At 36.9% G+C, this 14,211-nt stretch overlaps 2 protein-coding genes across 2 annotated transcripts; one reads left to right on the forward strand and one right to left on the reverse strand.

Moving 5' to 3' along the window:
• Nucleotides 1-795: 795 nt before the first annotated feature.
• LOC128166336 (big defensin-like) lies at nucleotides 796-11,076 on the forward strand. The gene is made up of 3 exons (XM_052831434.1): nucleotides 796-930; nucleotides 9,997-10,251; nucleotides 10,731-11,076. Exons 2-3 carry the CDS (start codon nucleotides 10,020-10,022, stop codon nucleotides 10,889-10,891), a joined length of 393 nt encoding a protein of 130 aa, XP_052687394.1. The 5' UTR covers nucleotides 796-930; nucleotides 9,997-10,019; the 3' UTR covers nucleotides 10,892-11,076.
• On the reverse strand, nucleotides 6,423-6,908 carry LOC128164901 (uncharacterized). Its single transcript, XM_052828968.1, has one exon. It carries the CDS (start codon nucleotides 6,906-6,908, stop codon nucleotides 6,423-6,425), a length of 486 nt encoding a protein of 161 aa, XP_052684928.1.
• Nucleotides 11,077-14,211: the final 3,135 nt, after the last annotated feature.

The raw sequence follows: 14,211 nt of genomic DNA on the forward strand, positions 1-14,211 counted from the left end.
CCTAGACGGAATAAAAGAGGAGCTATTTACTTCTTTACGGGGCAGACCTTTTATTATACAAAAAAGCAGTCCCTCATTTCTCATAGCCTTGTGGCGATATTTAGATTCTTGTTGGTAAAAATTTGAATAGCAATGTTTTGGAGACAATGTATTCAAATAAAAATAAACAACCACAATTTCTTGAAACTAATGATCACTTCTGAGAAGACACACACTTAAAAGAATATTTATCTGCATTTATGAGTAAAAAGTATGTCATAACCCTATCAAACAGATTTTCTATATTTCGTTTCTTTGTCTTTGTTGTATCACGTTTTGTTAGCTTACAATCAAAAAGATTCAAAGGACTAGTAATTTCCTTGCTTACAGGTTGTTGAAAACATTTGCTTTTAAAAAAAAAAAAAATTCTGTTCTATATATACTGCTTAAATCAGACACTCAGATTTTGAACACTCCAATTCGTACAGAAAATATGGTTAAGATGGTACTGATTAAAATAATTGCAGTATAAGCAGTCATAATAAATGTAATAAATGTAAACAGGCAGTTATGGAAAAGAAATAAATGATTTTGATTTACGCAATACCAGTTGCACAAAATTCTACAGAGCATAAAGTTAACTACTAACTACTCGGTAACAATTTGTTTCTCATCATGTTTTAAGTAGAAACAGAAGAGTAACGTTTAATTGGGTTCTTAAAGTTCTCAAGATTTATTTTCAAAAAATAAAACGAAAAGAGGAAGAAATTGCTCAAGTGGGTTATGAAGAGAATTGGCAAATCAGATCGCAGCTCATTAATGAAACAACACAAGGAGATGAAAATATATAAGGAACTAAAAATGCAATACATATAAATAAGAAACTCAATACCAGAGTTATATATTATCAGGAGGAGAAACTGTAATTGTACTACAGTCGGACTATTAAGGGTATGTCAGTGTGATATATTAGATTATGTTGCAATTTTATGAGTAAGAGCAATTCTAAAATGTACTTTGGGTTGTATAATTGATTGCGTCATGTAAAATTAATTATTATTAGAAAATTATTACAGGTAAAAATATTAAAATACCTTATAAAATGAAAATACTGGAAATGAATTTCTTATTCAAAATCATAACCTCTATTGGAATATATCATTCATTAGTGGTTGGAATGTATTTCATTGTAAGAGGCACTTTGCAACCACTATTTAAATACAACCACTTTTGAAAATATTTCGATAGTAGTGGGGTAATTTTCTTATAAGAATCGTTTTGCATCAACTATTGAAATACGCTGCCATTACTGATATTATAATTCTTATGTAGCTCGGAATTAATTTCATATTAAATATTTTTGTAACTCCACTTTCACTCAAAGCGGTAGATATTGAATTTTGTCTGTCAGTCCGTCTAATTGTTTGCCGTTCTATCATTCTGTCTGTGTGTAACAGTAACACTTTGTCTACCACTATTAAAACACATCATTTCGGTAGTTGTTAGGGTCGTATTTGATTATAATAATCACTTTGCAACGAATACACAGGTGCTTGGGGACAGGATCGAACCCAACCCCCCCCCCCCCAGATTATAGACCATCGGGACTTTACTATTATTAATTTTATTACATTATCTTTTTATGATATATTTCTAATCTAATTTATACATTCATTGCCCAAAATTACATAAAACAAACATTTTTGAAAAAAAAAATCAGACCCTCTGTACATATAATACAAGAAGGTTGCTAACTTCGTCCATCTAGAACCATGGGAAGTAAAGGTTTATCGCAAGGAAGATAACTCGTGTAACGTGTAGGGGGTAGACTATCTGTCTGACGTTACTATGGGATAAGGGTCTGCGTAGAATCAGACCTCGGAGAACAAAACAGATTGACACAACGTATTTACAAGATCTTGGTCTTCCTGGACCAGGCTATGGATGAAACCGAGCACTGTCTCAAATAGGTGTCTTAGACCCGTGGCCCAAACCAATGTCTCTAACCAAGTGCCCAAGTACAAGGTCTATGTGCTACCTGGTGAGCCTTTACCAGGTTACTTCTCAGTAACAAGGGTATCTTCGCTACTACTGGGTCTATACAACAGAGGTTCAAACGCCTCGTATAACCCAGTTCCCTATAGAGGATACCAACACCTCTTATAGCCAAGATGCTCAACCGAGGATACCAACACCTCGAAGAGCCCGATACCCTAGAGAAGATGCCAACACTTCTCTTATCTGAACTCACTATGTGTTTAGCCTTACTAAGTTCTCTGCCGAGCTGTAGCTTAACGATAGAGGATGCCAACACCCCTATCTCCGTCGAAAACGTAACCGCTACCAAAGTGATCAACACTTTAACTCGCAGAGAGTACTCAAAGTCAAGAGTTTCAGAGAGACGTACACAGGCTATAACCACGTAGTCAAGCTCTTTCACACACACGGAAGAGCCTTATATAAATAAACCGCTCTAAACAATAAATGGGTGTTTAGTTTCATCCATGCCATATTTTGAATAAATAATACTGCCTGTATTATACAGAAACCTCTGTTATCTCTAAGTCTAAGTATTTATATACAATGATTATTATTGTAAAGAAGATCAAACAATATACTAATGATTAGAGATAATTAACAAGCATTTAATGATGTAAATCTATATAACTAAGGGAGGTAACTCTATGACAAAAATGCGTGCCTCGCTACATTACCCCCTCCCTAAGTTTATGCGCCCTCGCATAAAATATGTCTTTGCCTAAGACAACTGGCTAATATCTAACATAGTCTTGCAACCAGACTGGTGGTCTCCGTGTTCGCTTATTCTCTGAGCAAACACCCTCGAGATTGCTTTCCCTATCCGATTCGTCCCCATCGGATCTTGGTAACTCATCATCATCAGCCTTTAGATCTGCATCTACTTCTTCGTCTGCCAACACTTGGGACTTGTGTAGCTTCAATCTGTCTGTGTTATCTGCATGGGCGCTCGTTTGCTTTTCTGGCACCCCTTTCGTCTGCTACATTTGTCACATCCAGCGATGTATGCCCGAACACCAGACTGGATCCCTGGCCAATAATAGCCCTGACGGATTTTTGATATTGTCTTAGACACACCAAGATGTCCTGATGATCTATTGTCATGGTATTGAGCCAGGACCGTGCGTCGCTCACTGTATGGCACAATGGCTTGCATCTTTGTACCTTTGTCATCAGCCCACTTCCGATACAAAATGCCGTTGTCAATGGTCAGAATTTCGAACTGAGACCAAAGTGACTTAAGGACTCGTCCTTCGCTGCTGATTGTAGCATAATCGGGTTTCTTTCCACTCTCGACCCATTGCTTGACCATCTTTAAGCGTTGGTCACTGTCTTGGAGACTTTGCATAGACATGGAGGAAGGTTTAACTTCGACATGAGAGACAACTTGTGCAGTTTCACGTTCCTGGTCCGCAGTAAAACCACATTGCTTACATGGTTTGCGACTGAGTGCGTCAGCATTAGCATGTTGTTTGCCGGGACGGTGTTCAATTTTCATGTCAAAAACGCTTAGCGACTCCAGCCACCGAGCCAACTGTCCTTCGGGATTCTTGAAGTTCAGAAGCCAACGCAAGGAACTATGGTCCGTGCGAACTGTAAACTGCTTTCCATACAGAAAATGTTTAAAATACTTGGTAAAGTAGACAACTGCGAGCAACTCTTTTCTGGTGACGCAGTACTGGCGCTCAGGCTTAGAGAGAGTACGACTAGCGTAGGCAACGGGCCTTTCTACACCGTCAATGCTCTGAGATAAAACGGCCCCTATCGACATATTGCTGGCATCCGTATCAAGGATAAATTCATGGCTAAAATTTGGCATTGCCAGCACAGGTGCCTTACATAGTCTCTCTTTTAAATCAAGAAAGGCTTCTCTGCATTCCTTTGTCCATTCCATGGCACTTCCTTTCTCTGTAAGCTTGGTCAGCGGTTTGGCTCTTTCAGCAAACTGTGCTATAAACCGTCTGTAATATCCACAGAGACCAAGGAAAGAACGGACCTCGCTCACATTGCATGGCTCAGGCCAATTTTTCACTACCTTAACTTTCTCTGGATCTGTTGAGATCCCTTCCTCTGAAATGACATGGCCCAGGTACAACACTTTCTTGGCAAACAATGTACACTTCTTAGCCTTCAGTTTAAGGCCAGCATCAAGAAGTCTATCAAACACGGTTCTTAAATTCTGGATCATGTCTTCAAATGTCTTCCCTACGATGATAATATCGTCTAGGTAGATCAAGCAGGTTTCCCACTGCAAACCTGTCATAACTTTCTCCATCAGTCTCTGAAATGTTGCCGGTGCGCAACTTAGACCAAATGGCATTTTCTTAAATTGAAACAGCCCTTTCCTTGTCATAAATGCTGTCTTTGGACGGTCTTCTGGCTTAACTGAGACTTGCCAATACCCGGAAAATAGATCGAGAGTACAAAACCACTTGTTGCCTGACAAGCTATCTAATGACTCGTCGATCCTGGGAAGCGGGTAAGCATCCTGTATTGTCACTTTGTTAAGCTTCCGATAGTCAACACAGAAGCGTGTTGAACCATCCTTCTTACGCACTAAAACTACTCCAGCTGCCCATGGGCTGGACGACGGCTCAATGATTCCATCCCTGAGCATCTCTTGCACATGCTCATCTACGGTATCAGCGGAATGATATGGAAGTCGACGCAAAGGCTCTTTTATTGGTTTAGCATTACCAACATTTATCTCATGTTCTACAACATTGGTAGAACCAAGCTCAGAGTTGTCCTTTGCGAACAAATGATTGTATTCTCTTAGAAGACTCCACACAGCTTCTTTCTGTTGGTCTGACAAGTCCTCACTGCAACGACCTAACAAACTCTTCAACTGATCATCAAGGCCTGAGGACTGTGTGGCACTTTTGTGCACGATACCAACATGTTCAACAGGGGTTATCTGAGCCAAGAGCGTTCCTTTCCTAACTAAGCATGATTCGTCAGAGGGGTTCAGCAATCTCACAGGTACTATGTTAGCACTCTGTACTAATGTTCGTCCAACAATTGCTGGTAAATCGTTTCTATCTCTCTCCACAGGTTCAATAATACCATCACAATTGTAGAGACACTCGCCTTTAGGTACACAAATCTGACCAGACACAATAACTTCTTGATTTGCAGGGATCGTAACTTGGTTCATATTCAAAACTCTAAAGCAACCAAAATGACCTTTCTTTTCCATGTGAAATTTATTAAACTTCCCAATACAAAGTTCTTGGTTCGGCACATCGACCATGCACCGGTACTCTGTTAGGAAGTCTAGGCCAATAATACCATCGACTGTTAATTCAGCTACAGCGGCTGTGACATTACATGAAAAATTGTCGATCTCCAAAAGAAACGTTCCCTTTCCAGACACATTTAACATTTTCCCACCTGCATCTAGTACATTCTTTTGCATAAGCTCTAGAGCAGGCATGCGGTCATGAGCAATTTTTTGGGCTATTGCTGAGGAAACAAGTGTCAGAGTAGCACCGGTATCAACCAGTAGGTTCACTTCAATGCCTTGAAGTCTGGACCGTAGAAACATTCCGGCTTCTACACCAATCGTATTGGCGCCTACCGAACCACTTGCTTTTCTTTGCTTTTCTTCATGCTGTTTAAAATTCCCAGCATTCGACTTCCGATTCTTTAGTGCAAAGCAGTCTTTGCGCATGTGTCCAGGCTTGTGACAGTAATGGCACTTTATGACTTTTCTCTTTGTATGCTCCTTTCTATCGTCACTTGCTGCGAAAGACGAGGGTTTTCTTTGTCGTATTTCCTCTACATCTCTTTGGAGCCTATCAAACTTGCTAGTGAGGTCTTTGATCATCATTGCTAGATCACTCTCGTTTGAACTTTGTACCTCGTTTACTGTTTCACTCACTGTGGCTCTTAAATGGCTCTTATGTTCAGCCCTGTTGAATGCTTCCAACTCAACAGCTAACTTAACAGCTTCATTGAGGTTTGTGGGACGCGACTGTTTTATCCGGATTCGCATGTCAGAATCTACCAGAGCATCCACAAACTGATCTTTGGACAGGGTCTCTCGTATTTCTAAATTAGCCGTGGGGTATGCCAGATTCGCTAGTCTACGAATGGCTTGGGCTAGCTCTGGGAGTGATTCACCTGGTCTCTGCCGACGTTCTTTCATTTGCACCCTGTATAGCTCTGTCTGGCCTGGAGGAGCAAATCTCTCCTCGAGAACTTTAACCAGTTCATAATAATCAGGAATCGCTCCTTTGGGAAAGTTTCCAAGAACCCCCAATGCATTTCCTCTCAACGATACAGCTAAGTAAGTGCCCTTACTTCTCTCTGTCCAACCATTCAAATCTGCACAGGCCTCGAAGTGGCTATGGTAGTCCTGCCAAGTGATCGAACCATCATATGTGGCTGGCTTCATATTCACACTAGTAGATTTGTTCGCTTTTTTTGCGTGTGTCATGGGCATCTCTCCTTATAGGAGATGGGAACCTGACTCTAGGTGCTTTGCGCACTGTAACGCTTGGAGCAAGGTAATCATCCTCTAAGAACTCAGTCATAGGATGAGCTTTTTCTTTTGGGTCCAGATAATCATCCTCTGAGAACTCCGTCCTGGGAGGTCTTTTGTCTTTCGGTCTAGCACCCATATCAGCATAGTTTAAAACCTCGTTGCTCTGCGCTCTTGGACTTTCACCGGGCTGTTGTGTCTGAGGCATTGCATTTGTTGCCAAGACTGGTGATGCACTTCGTCTTGGTAACATAGATGGACGTCCCGTGTCCATCCCAGAGTCGTATAAAGCAGGTTCCTTAGTTTCTCTGGGCAGAGGGGTGGAGTGGTCTCTCTGTGCCAAACTATCCTGAAGCTTCTTCAGCTTTTGATCTATGAACGAGATCTCTCTTTCAACTTCATCCATACTGACCTATTACAGTGTTTTGCAGCTCTCCGATATCCCACCGCTGCCACCAAATTTTGTGTAACGTGTAGGGGGTAGACTATCTGTCTGACGTTACTATGGGATAAGGGTCTGCGTAGAATCAGACCTCGGAGAACAAAACAGATTGACACAACGTATTTACAAGATCTTGGTCTTCCTGGACCAGGCTATGGATGAAACCGAGCACTGTCTCAAATAGGTGTCTTAGACCCGTGGCCCAAACCAATGTCTCTAACCAAGTGCCCAAGTACAAGGTCTATGTGCTACCTGGTGAGCCTTTACCAGGTTACTTCTCAGTAACAAGGGTATCTTCGCTACTACTGGGTCTATACAACAGAGGTTCGAACGCCTCGTATAACCCAGTTCCCTATAGAGGATACCAACACCTCTTATAGCCAAGATGCTCAACCGAGGATACCAACACCTCGAATAGCCCGATACCCTAGAGAAGATGCCAACACTTCTCTTATCTGAACTCACTATGTGTTTAGCCTTACTAAGTTCTCTGCCGAGCTGTAGCTTAACGATAGAGGATGCCAACACCCCTATCTCCGTCGAAAACGTAACCGCTACCAAAGTGATCAACACTTTAACTCGCAGAGAGTACTCAAAGTCAAGAGTTTCAGAGAGACGTACACAGGCTATAACCACGTAGTCAAGCTCTTTCACACACACGGAAGAGCCTTATATAAATAAACCGCTCTAAACAATAAATGGGTGTTTAGTTTCATCCATGCCATATTTTGAATAAATAATACTGCCTGTATTATACAGAAACCTCTGTTATCTCTAAGTCTAAGTATTTATATACAATGATTATTATTGTAAAGAAGATCAAACAATATACTAATGATTAGAGATAATTAACAAGCATTTAATGATGTAAATCTATATAACTAAGGGAGGTAACTCTATGACAAAAATGCGTGCCTCGCTACACTCGTTACAGAATTTATTTTTTTGTCTTTTATGTCTTCCATTGTAATACACTCAGTATGAGTGCCTTCTATTAGATTTTCCAGTTCCCAAGACGATAAAAAAGTTTTCTCGCCTTGATTTAGATTAGAATTCATATTTCTTATGAATTGTACTTTTTTCGAGTTTGCCATGCAATTTCATAAATCTTTCGGAGTTGTCTTCCTTGCGATAAAACATCACTTCCGTTGGTTCCAGATGAATCAGTTCAAATCTTGCAACTTGTCGGTGAAAATTGTCCTATTTACCTAATAAATGTATTTACACGGGCATGGCATGCAGATATTCAGTGAAGGGAATTATTGGGCTAAGACATGAGGTCACCGTTTTTACTGGTAGATGTAGTTTGATAGTACATTTTAACAAATATTCATCGGCAGTGCCTCTCGGCTAGCAGACGAAGTTAGCAACCTCCTTGTATTATATCAATATGAACAGAGGGTCTGATTTTTTCCAAAAATGTTTGTTTTATGTAATTTTGGGCAATGGATGAATAAATTAGATTAGAAATATGTCATAAAAGGATAATTTAATAAAAAATAAAGCCCCGGGGGTCTATATATTGGGGCGGGGGGTGGGGGTGGAAGGGGGGGGGGGTCGATCCTGCCCTCAAGCACCTGTGAACGAATATTGAAATACAACCACAATTGAAATACATTTTTTCAAAAGTTGTTTGGAATGTGTTTCATTACAATCACTATTGAAATAAATTATGTCAATAGATGTTTGGATGTATTTCATTACAATTTGCATCCATTAATGTAATAATTTACATGAACATCGCCAAAGACGTTTGGTCGTTTTTTTTTATTTAAATGTTTAATTTGTACATGTAAAAACAAACTGCAGATTAATTCCAGACGTTTATTTTCTTAAAATGCATAAACTTTACAAATACACTTGTTAACATGATAGTTTAATATTTGTATATATTTGTAGCTATGAAGACGTTAGCTATGATATTTTTAAGGTTTTCAAACCTTATGTTAACATGATGGATGATTTTGAAATAAAACATTCCTAGATAACCCTCAAATCTTAGGAATGTTCTTTATTTGTTAACCATTGCCATACCAAAACATGTTTGTAAAAAAAAAATATTAGATAATTTCTTGACAATGAACATTTGTTGAGCAGATATATATTGAATTTATGATGAAAAGACAAAAATAAAACAAAGCTGTATGAACTGCGAACGCTAACGCCCGTTTCCCGCCTACATTTTACATCCAAATATTTCGGAATTTCTGTCAGATATTCAAAAAATAAATTTTCTACTAAAAAGTATAATCAAATCCTTATCAATTTATATCAAAATAAAATTTGTAATCAAATTATTTTTTTAAACAAAAGATTTGCTAACGTCGAGTCATTAAAAATTTCCATTGAAATCGGTCTCTATGAGTGAGGAAAATATTATTTAGCGGCCAATATGTGCATAAAAACTTAATAATAACATATTAAAGATATATATTAAAGTAAAATTTCACATTAAGTCATATCTGTTTATTATTTTCGAAAATTTACAAAGCAAAATTCTTTTGGAATGTATTTCGGTCTGTGGACATATGTTCCCCCCCCCCCCTTCCCCCCGAAACAACAGACCCTTTGGTTAAAATATGCTAAATAACAATTATTAAAACCCAACAAAAGGAATTTTTGTTTCACTGGGGGGGGGGGGGGGGGGGGGGGGGAGACATTTTAAAAAACATTTCCGTTATGAAATTAGCTATTTTAACCCAAAATACAAAGTTATCTCTCTTTGTTTGACCAAATCATTTAAATATTTAATGAAAATATACATAAATGTTTAAATTATAAAAAAAAACTTTAATTAGACAACTTTCAAAAAATGACTTTTAGTTAGGCGGCTAGACAATGCTATCGTTCGCAGTTCTTTGGCAAAATCAACTATAGAATTTCGTTGCAAAATTAAAACTTTTGGAGAAAACAAATTGTAAAACAATTTCTTTTCTAAAAAATGGTTTATTACTTTGATTATCAATACTCGATCAAATAGCGCTATGTATTTAGCTTATATATAATGTTTTACTCACAGGATAAAAATTAATTTTATGTACCTCTTTTTTAGATTTGTTAACGTATAGGACTATCATGGAGAGAAAATCATTCTTGAGTGCTATCTTCATTGTTCTTTTGGTTTCGCCTGCTTCCATAATGGCCAAAACTTTAGAAGAAGTAAATGAGACAAGAAACAAACGACAAGCCCAGGCTTTGTTGCCTATAGCATCGTACGCAGGGCTGACCGTATCAGCCCCAGTCTTTGCTGCTTTGGTGACCGTATACGGAGCCTACGCCCTTTACAGATACAACATAAGGAGGAGAGGTATTCATTCAACATTCTCTCTCCCTCCTTCTCTCTCTCTCTCTCTCACACACACACACACACACACACACACACACACACACACACACACACACACACACACACACACACACACACACACACACACACACACATGTATTTGTAGTGATTACGTTGATTTTAAAATGGTCAGTTTACCTTTTTTGGACAATGGGGTGCAAACCAAAAACCCAAACGATACTATAGTTAAGGATAAGCTATTGCAATAGAAAATATCTGCCCAAATCTGACGGGCCTATTTATCTTTACATTTACAAACAAATCATGTATATTCTATAATTTTGATAAATATTTCCCCGGTACTACTGCGAAATTTGACGCGCTTATTCATAAACCGTATCATAATGTAAACAAACATTGTTTGCTCTTACTAATAGATGTGTGTTTGCTTAATGATAGTTTATGTAGAATTTTCATTTCTTACCAAATTTTCTTTAAAGAAAATTCCTACCAAAGAATAAGGAGTGACCATGACAGTCATTCGTGTGCTAACAACCGAGGGTGGTGCAGACCGACCTGCTTTTCTCACGAATACACCGACTGGTTTAACAATGATGTGTGTGGATCATACAGGTGCTGCAGACCCGGACGGAGTGGATAAACTATGCATGCAGAGATTACTGAGCCACGTCAATATAAAACTGATTAATTTCAAATCGTCATTGATAGAAACTGTTCACATAATTTTTCTTCTGATTTAAACTGTTATACAATTATATTATTTCAGAGCTTTTGGTATTATAGTATTTGTTTGGTTGTTTTATCGTCATAAATTCTTTCAACTTTTGCGAGTCTTTTTCTTCTAAAATTCACATTTTTTTGATATTTCAAGAGTTTTAAAATCGCTGATCGTTTATTGAACATTATTTGAAAAAGTCATTGACCAATAAATAAGTTAAAATAAAATCAAAAAGATAACGACATACGAGTGTTGACAATAAGTTCATGGACTTTCCCATTAGCGGCGAAGTTACAAGAATAATTAATTTATATTTATACAAATATGCATATATTAAACTTGAAAATTAATCTTAAATTTATTTCAATGTAGTTTTCATCGATCGACAATAAAAGTCGCCGCATTCCTAAAATGATACATACTAGTACATACTTTGTTTTCATTCATAAGACGACTGTTTGTATCTGTCGTCAAAGGTTATTGAAACTTTAAGAATACAGTTGTCTGAGGTATTCCGAATCACTTTTTGCAGTTTAGTTGCAAAAATGTTTTTAATTGTTTGGTCCAACAAAAAGGATATTGTGTCAGAAAACAGATCAGTCTAACGAATCATTTTCTCTTTGAAGTAGCGACTTTGACAGGTTACTTTTTTACAACACCACTTCAGTACATTGTGTCACTGCCGAATATTTCTGATCAGTAAGTAAATTGGCAAAAGCAATCCGTCAAAATAATATCATTAATAAATCACTTATATCATGCATACATATACATTAATTTAATCACAATTAATTTGTTAATGTTTGCTTTTTCCTCTTTAAATCTTGTATAAAGAAGACTTATACTGTCGATGAGTAATGTAGGGTTGTTTCATTCGTTGTTGTTTTGTATATTACATATAGTGATACTTCAAATCTTTAGAAAACACAAAACGCAGATTGATTCAAAATATCCTTTAATGACTTTAATGTTGTATTAATTTATCATTAGACAGTAATTTAACAAAAACCTGCGCTATTTTTCCAATCCATTGATCCCTCAAAAATATTTAATGATAAAAAATACAATGTACGGTGTTTTGTTGGGTATTCTCCATAACCTTTCACCGTGAAAATTTTAATCAAAATTGTGTTCAAATCACCGTCTTCATTTATTGTTCCTATCACGGGTTTTTGTAATTACTTTCCCTCTAAAAGGTAACGCAATTCAACGCTTTGTATTTATTTGTTATTGTTTCCACAGAAGTTTTGCGTCATAATGCGATTGAAGCACGATAAAAATGGTATTTATTTGCGAAAGTTCTATACCTATTCGTAAAAATAATTGGTTGACTTGCATACTTTTTGATTTTATTTGTTGATTTTTGAATGCATGAAAAGTTTAATCAAATTTTATACTCTTATTGAAAACCTGTTAATGATCAAGAAAACAGAAGCATTCCTTAATTATTTTAAATTATTATACTTTCATGTTAAATACTGAAATCTGATTGGTTTAAACGCAGTTGGTAATCCGTTCTATTACCCTCTGCGTTAGCAACACACTTGGCAACGGGTAACACAACGAATTGTAACATGCGCGTAAATTATGCGCGTACGGTTTGCCGTAGAATTCACTTTATTTCTATAAAAAAGCAGTAAAATTTTCTTTAAAGATAAGACATTCAGTATAATAAAATAAATAGTGCCTGTTTGGGAGGGTAACTGTTGAAATTGACACCCCGAGAAAACCATTGTCAACCTCCGCTTCGCGGAGGTTGACAATGGTTTTCTCGGGGTGTCAATTTTAACAGTTACCCTCCCAAACAGGCACTATTTATATATTGTTATACTTTCATGTTAAATACTGAAATCTGATTGGTTAAGACGCAGTTCATAATCCGTTCTATTACCCTCAACGTTAGCAACGCACTTAGCAACGGGTAACATTAAAAATGTTACATGCACGAAAATTATGCGCGTACGGTTCGCTGTAGAATTCACGTTATTCCTATATAAAAGCAGTAAAATTTTCTTAAAAATTAAGACATTCAGTATAACAAAATAAATAGTGCCTGTTTGGGGGGGAGGGGGGGTAACAGTTGAAATTGACACCTCCAAAAACCATTGTCAACCTCCGCTTCGCGTCGGTTGACAATGGTTTTCTCGGAGTGTCAATTTCAACTGTTACCCTCCCAAACAGGCACTATTTATATAATGGTACTCGTAAACTTCAAACCTTACATGCTAGATGGAGACTAGAATGCAGTTCCCTAAATACTCATCATCAAAAGTCCAGATTGCACTTGTGGTGGAACAGAAACAACTCAACACGTCTTCTTCGACTACTAACACTAATCAACGTAGACTATACGACGTGTACCTCAATGCACTACCTTATAACACCAATAATGAAACTTTTTTATTTGGTGACAACAATCTATCATTATTAAATGCTGTTCATCATCTCATCAACACTTAACAAGACTTAACAAACCCTTACACATTCTTAATCTAAATTCTCTTACTTTTCGCCGCCATTTTCTCTTATCTCTTCATTTCTCTCGTCTTTTCTTTTCACTACTGTAACTTATACACATTGTCGTTCCATATAATTGTGAATTATCAATGCATGTAAAATTTACTGACCTATTACCCTGCTGGACAGGCTACTTAATTAATTAATGTAATTAACTTAATCTAAGGAAAAGAAATAATATAAGTGATTACACTTGTTTCCGAATCCATTTACATGAATTCTTTTTCATTTCAAAATGTATTGTATCAAGAATGTTTTTCCTTTCATTCAATATATAATGTTTACACTAAGTATGTGTTATAAAATTCGTTTTACGATGTATATACAAATAATATGCTATAAAATTGGTTCAATGTGCTTTAATTATTGAAGAGAAATATTGATTTGAATGATTTGAAAAATATTTTAAAATACAATCTTGTTAAAAGCAGATATAATCTTCATGTATTAAGAAAGTATATCCTTTATATAAACTCGAATCTACGTTCACCATTATATATATCTTGCAAGGAAGGGACGCTGCTTATAGCAAAACAAAGCTACTTTTTGGTAAGTTTTCTTCTGTTCATTATCTATAGAAAACTGAACACATTATTTTTTTGTTTGCTTCAAGGACGCAATCAAACTCGGAAATAAACATGTTTGGATTGTATATTGTTGAACAAAACATGAAAATCTAGAAGTTGAAATTAAAATTATAAGTGTTGGTTACATTTGAGCTCCAG

This window comes from Crassostrea angulata, chromosome 10 (assembly GCF_025612915.1).
Source record: "Crassostrea angulata isolate pt1a10 chromosome 10, ASM2561291v2, whole genome shotgun sequence".
Lineage (NCBI taxonomy): Eukaryota > Metazoa > Mollusca > Bivalvia > Ostreida > Ostreidae > Magallana > Magallana angulata.